Source organism: Lontra canadensis, unplaced genomic scaffold (assembly GCF_010015895.1).
Source record: "Lontra canadensis isolate GAN:19392208 unplaced genomic scaffold, GSC_riverotter_1.0 scaffold1, whole genome shotgun sequence".
In the NCBI taxonomy this organism is placed as follows: Eukaryota; Metazoa; Chordata; class Mammalia; order Carnivora; family Mustelidae; genus Lontra; species Lontra canadensis.
In genome coordinates, this window is record NW_022630995.1 from 7,670,152 (window position 1) to 7,676,151 (window position 6,000).

A 6,000-nucleotide genomic window follows, 5' to 3' on the forward strand; every position below is an offset into this window, starting at 1 on the left:
ACGAAACAGAACACGCTCTAGGCTTAAGTTGGGAAACTTTTCCTCAAAATTGCATTATCCTTTGTGAGCGGCCCGGAAACCCCTAGCTTCGTTTTAAGGGACTGAGACGACCCGTGTCCACAAGAACACAAACCCAGGCAGTTCAGGAGGAAAAAAAAATCACGGACAGTCAAACGGGGTTGTGCTGTGTGGCTTTGGAACATTCTTATGGAAACACCAGTGTCCGCGCGCTCGCAGCTGCTCGTTCCGCGGGCGCCTTATCCATAGTCGGCTGTCCCGGTGCGGCTGCATTTTCTGGAAAAACTGGGTCCCCGGCACCAGGCTGAGCGCACTGTCTCCCGGCCCCCACTCAGCCAAGCTCCGTCCTCCTGCTCCTCTCTCCGCAGCCCCTGCCCGAGGCCGCCGCCGTCGGTCCTGAGACCAGCGAGGCGCGCGCGGGGAAGCCGCCCAGAATCAGGGTCGGGGCTGGGGGCACTTTGAGCCAACTTGGCAGTTTCCGCCACCGCACACAGTTCCGGGAGGCTGCGGGCCGCAGGGTGGAACTGCAGACCCAGGAGGCAAGCTTGAGCCGGGTGAAGGCAGCGGCCGGCGGGGCTGTTAGTGCCGCATCGCCCCCAGCGCGCAACCACGGAGGGACGCCGGGACCCGAGACCAAGAGACCGCCGAGCCCCGGCCGCGCGCGCAGCCACTGCTTGGATAGAGCCTTCCAGACGCGGTTCCCCCCTCTTCTCCCGTCCCTCCCCGGGTCCAGCCGCCTCTAGAAGTGTGCTGCCCGCTCTGGCACGGTGGGCTCGGAGACCCGAGAAGCCTCGAGTCGCACGCAGTGTCGCCCACCCGGGGTTCGAACGCGTCGCGCAGCCACCTGTTCCACAACGCCCGGAGTTTGTGTGGGCGCGGGCTGCGGCAGGAAGGACCCTGCCATCCCCTGGGTCCCACACGGCCCAGGATCCCGACAGGCTGGCACCACCCCAAATCCAAGTGCGCACATCACGCAACTCCGGAGGCTCGCCCCACTCCGGCCACCCGCGCGCGGTGACTTACTTCCCGGTGTCGCCGCTGCAGCCCCAGCCCCAGCCCCGGCGCCGGCCACCGGGGCCCCGAGCGCGCCCGGCTCCTCCGGGGGGACGGCGCCCCGAAATACCTGCAGTGAAGATGCAGAGAGCGAAGAGAGTCTTGCAGACCATGGTACCCTGGTGTGCGGTGCCGAGCTCCGCGACTGACCGAGCGCTCGGAGCGCGTCCGGCTCCTCCTCTGCCGCGCTGGCGGCCTTGGGAGCCGGGAGGCGAGGGCGGCTCTGCGCGCTCGGGCTCGGGCTGCTCCCGCGAAGGGCGGAGAAGCGAGACGAGCGCGGCGCGGCTCCGTCAGCCGCGTGTCCTCCGGCGCCCGGCGCGCTTCTGCTCCATCCCAGCCGCCCGAGCCTCGGCCGCCTCTGCCGCCGCGCGGGCTCCAGCCAAACCCCTCCCACCCGGGCCCCGCGGCGCTGACAAGGCCACCCCCTGGCCTCCACTCTCCCGGCGCTCAGGTCCTGGGAGCCCCGGCCCAGGGCGGCCTCTGCTGGACAGTGAGGGCGCGAGACTCGCGTTTGGACCGGGTTCCGCGAAGGTCCTGGCGTCTAGCACCCTGCTGGGAACCGAGGGGACTCAAAGAAGTGTGAGCGGATCTCTGCCCCCGGGAATTTATCTCAGCTTTTCTTATGCGAGCTACCACAGGTGACCATCTTACCACAGGTGACCATCTTAGGCGTCCCTTCGAAGAGCCAAGACCCCACTACTGCAGAAGAGCATACACTTTACTTTCCAAGGAATTGTCTTCCTTTCTTCAAAATGTTCCTGCGTGTACGTCAAAACCTCCCACACATTCAACCCCACTGCACTTCCTGGTCCCTGAGCCAGCATGCCTTTTATCCTTTTCAGCTTCTTGCCAGAAGAAATGATACTAATGTCCGGTAATAGTGATCATGGGACAACTGAGCCAGACAACCTCCTAGGTGTGGTATCATGACTCCTAACAATCTGGTGACGTAAGAATTACTATTATTCCATTGTATAGACGAGAAGACCGAGGCACACAGAAGATAACGTAATGCACTCTAGGTCACATGGCTGGTAAGGACTGGACCCCGCAATCGAACAGTTTGTGCATCAGGGCCACAAAAACAAAGGCCGACATTTCCTGACTGAGTGTTGTGTGCTGAGCGACTGTGCTGTGCGGGTATTAACCAAATGAAGTTCTCACAGTAACCCTTTGAGCTGGGCACTATTCTATCTTCATTTTCGGTGGAAGCAGTGGAAGCACAGGAAGGTTTAACTACTTGTCCGAGGCCAGGCAACTAGCAAGTGGTACAGACAGCATGCCTGCCCGGGCACCCTGCGTCATCCCTACAGGGTACTCGCTCTCCAAGCCCAGGGTTTCTGTATGTTCACGCAGATCAAAGCTGACCTTGCGCTTAGGCCTCCCCACCAACTTACACTTGCTTATTTCTCACACCTCTATCCGGCCAGACGCCAGATCCACGTGCCCTCTCTCTGCTGGTAGGAGTCTGCTGGTCCCCTCGTCACCAGAGCTGGAAAGTGGCTGGAATTAACGAGACTTCTTAAGGAATTAATAAGCTCAGGACTGTTCGTAGACCTTGGGAACAGCTTTCTTTTTCCTGTGGCTTCTTTTTCCTGTACCAGAGCCTCGGGTTTCATTTTGTCACTTGTTTGGGTCTTATCACTGTACCCGTGACCACATCCATTCCTCTGCCTGACCCCACCATTACCACTTGTGTAGTTTGTCTCTCTTCCACAACCAGATTAAACTGGACTCATAGTTTCTTTTCTTTTTCCTTTTTAAAAATTAACATATAATGTATTATCTGCTTCAGGAGTACAGGTCTGTGAATCATCAGTCTTACACAATTCATAGCACTAACCGTAGCACATACCCTCCCCAGCGTCCATAACACTTCCTATCCCTTCCCCCCACCCCGCTCCCCTCCAACAACCCTCAGTTTGTTTCATGAGATAAAGAGTCTCTTATGATTTGTCTCCCTCCCCAGTCCCATCTTGTTTCTTTTTCCCTCCCTGCCCCTCACGAACCCCCTCCCTGCCTCTCAAATTTCTTATATCAGAGAGATCGTATGATAATTGTCTTCCTCTGGTTGACTTACTTCGCTTAGCATAATACCCCTTAGGTTCCATCCACATGGTTGCAAATGGCAAGATTTTGGTTTTTTGTTGGCTCCATAGTATTCCATTGTGCACGCGCGTGCGTGCGTGTGTGTGAGTGTGTGTGTGTATATATATATACATATATATGTATATATGTATATATGTATATATATATATACACCACATCTTCTTTATGCATTCATCTGTTGATGGACATCTAGGTTCTTTCCATAGTTTGGCTATTGTGGACATTGCTGCTATAAACATTCGGGTGCACATGCCCCTTTGGATCACTACGTTTGTATCTTTAGGGTAAATACCCAGTAGTGCAATTGCTGGGCCATAGCGTAGCTCTATTTTCAACTTTTTGAGGAAACTCCATGCTGTTTTCCAGAGTGGCTGCTCCAGCTTGCATTCCTACCAACTGTGTAGGAGGGTTCCCCTTTCTCCACATCCTCGCCAGCATCTGTCATTTCCTGACTTGTTAACTTTAGCCATTCTGACTGGTGTGAGGTGATATCTCATTGTGGTTTTGATTTGTATTTCCCTGATGCTGAGTGATGTGGAGCACTTTTTCATGTGTCTTTTGGCCATCTTGATGTCTTCTTTGCAGAAATGTCTGTTCATGTCCTCTGCCCATTTCTTGATTGGATTATTTGTTCTTTGGGTGTTGAGTTTGATAAGTTCTTTATAGATTTTGGGTACTAGCCCTTTATCTGATATGTCATTTGCAAATATCTTCTACCATTTTGTCAGTTGTCTTTTAGTTTTGTTGACTGTTTCTTTTTGATCTTGAATGAGCTTTTGATCTTGATGAAGTCCCAATAGTTCATTTGTGCCCATGCTTCCTTTACCTTTGTTTCTAGGAAGAAGTTGCTGCAGCTGAGGTTGAAGAGGTTGCTGCTTGTGTTCTCCTCAAGGATTTTGATAGACTTCTGTCTAACATTGAGGTCTTCCATCCATTTTGTGTCTATTTTTGTGTGTGATGTAAGAAAATGGTCCAGTTTCATTCTTCTGCATGTGGCTGTCCAATTTCCCAACACCATTTGTTGAAAAGACTGTCTTTTTTGCATTGGACATTCTTTCCTGCTTTGTCGAAAATTGGTTGACCATAGAGTTGAGGGTCCGTTTCTGGGCTCTCTATTCTGTTCCATTGGTCTATGTGTCTATTTTTGTGCCAGCACCATACTGTCTTGATGATTATAGCTTTGTAATAAAGCTTGAAACCTGGAATTGTGATGTCACCAACTTTGGTTTTCTTTTTCAACATTGCTGTAGCTAATTAGGGTCTTTTCTGGTTCCATATAAATTTTAGGATTATTTGTTCCATTTCTTTGAGAAAAGTTGATGATATTTTGACAGGGATTGCATTAAATGTGTAGATTGCTCTAGGTAGCATAGACATTTTCACAATATTTGTTCTTTCAATCCATAAGCATGGAATGTTTTTCCATTTCTTTGTGTCTTCCTCAGTTTCTTTTATGAATACTTTATAGTTTTCTGAGTACAGATTCTTTGCCTCTTTGGTTAGGTTTATTCCTAGGTATCTCATGGTTTTGGGTACAATTGTAAATGGGATTGACTCCTCAATTTTCTCTTTCTTCTGTCTTGCTGTTGGTGTATAGAAATGAAACTGATTTCTGTGCATTGATTTTATATCCTGACACTTTACTGAACTCCTATATGAGTTCCAGCAGTTTTGGAGTGGAGTCCTTGGGTTTTCCACATAAAGTATCATATCGTCTGCAAAGAGTAAGAGTTTGACTTCTTTGCCAATTCGGATGTCTTTTTTTTTTTTTTTCTGTCTGATTGCTGAGGATAGGACTTCTGGTACTATATTGAATAGCAGTGGTGATAGTGGACAGCCTTGCCATGTTCCTGACTTTAGGGGAAATCTCTCAGTTTTTCCCCATTGAGAATGATAGTTTTTGTGGGTTTTTCATAGGTGGCTTTCATGGTATTGAGGTATGTACCCTCATCCCTACACAGTGAAGAATTTTGATCAAGAAAGGATGTTGTACTTTGTCAAATGCTTTTTTCTGCATCTATTGAGAGTATCATATGGTTCTTGTTCTTCCTTTTATTAATGTGTTGTATCATATTGATTGATTTGCGGATGTTGCAACCAATCTTGCAATCCAGGAATAATTCCCACTTGGTCATGGTGAATAATCCTTTTAATGTACTGTTGGATCCTATTGGCTAGTATTTTGGTGAGAATTTTTGCATCTGTGTTCACCAAGGATATTAGTCTGTAATTCTCCTTTTTGGTGGGGTCTTTGGTTTTCAAATCAAGGTAATGCTGGCCTCATAAAATGAGTTTGGAAGTTTTCCTTTCATTTCTATTTTTTGGAACAGTTTCAGGAGAATAGGTATTAATTCTTCTTTAAACGTTTGGTAGAATTCCCTTGGGAAGCCGTCTGGCCCTGGGCTCTTGTTTGTTGGGAGATTTTCGATTACCGGGTCAGTCTCCTTACGGCTATAGGTCTGTTCAGGTTTTCTATTTCTTCATGGTTCAGTTTTGGTAGTTTATATGTCTCTTGGAATGCATCAATTTCTTCCAGATTGTCAAATCTGCTGGTATATAGTTGCTCATAATATGTTCTTATAATTGTATTTCTTTGGTGTTGGTTGTGATCACTCCTCTTTTATTCATGATTTTATTAATCTGAGTCCTTTCTCTTTTCTTTTGATAAGTCTGGCCAGGGGTTTATCAATCTTATTAATTCTTTCTAAGAATCAGCTCCTAGTTTTGTTGATTTGTTCTACTGTTCTTTTGGTTTCTATTTCATTGATTTCTGCTCTGATCTTTATTGTTTCTCTTCCTCTGCCAGTTTAGGCTTTCTGT

General features: G+C 48.6%; 1 protein-coding gene across 1 annotated transcript in view; it reads right to left on the bottom strand.

Moving 5' to 3' along the window:
* Positions 1-1,434, bottom strand: part of PARM1 (prostate androgen-regulated mucin-like protein 1) — a 97,330-nt gene extending 95,896 nt beyond the window's left edge. The window contains exon 1 of the mRNA XM_032840048.1: positions 1,142-1,434. Within this exon, the coding sequence (XP_032695939.1) occupies positions 1,142-1,184 (43 nt within the window). The 5' untranslated portion in view covers positions 1,185-1,434. The remainder of the gene's footprint in view (positions 1-1,141) is intronic.
* Between the last annotated feature and the right edge of the window lie 4,566 nt (positions 1,435-6,000).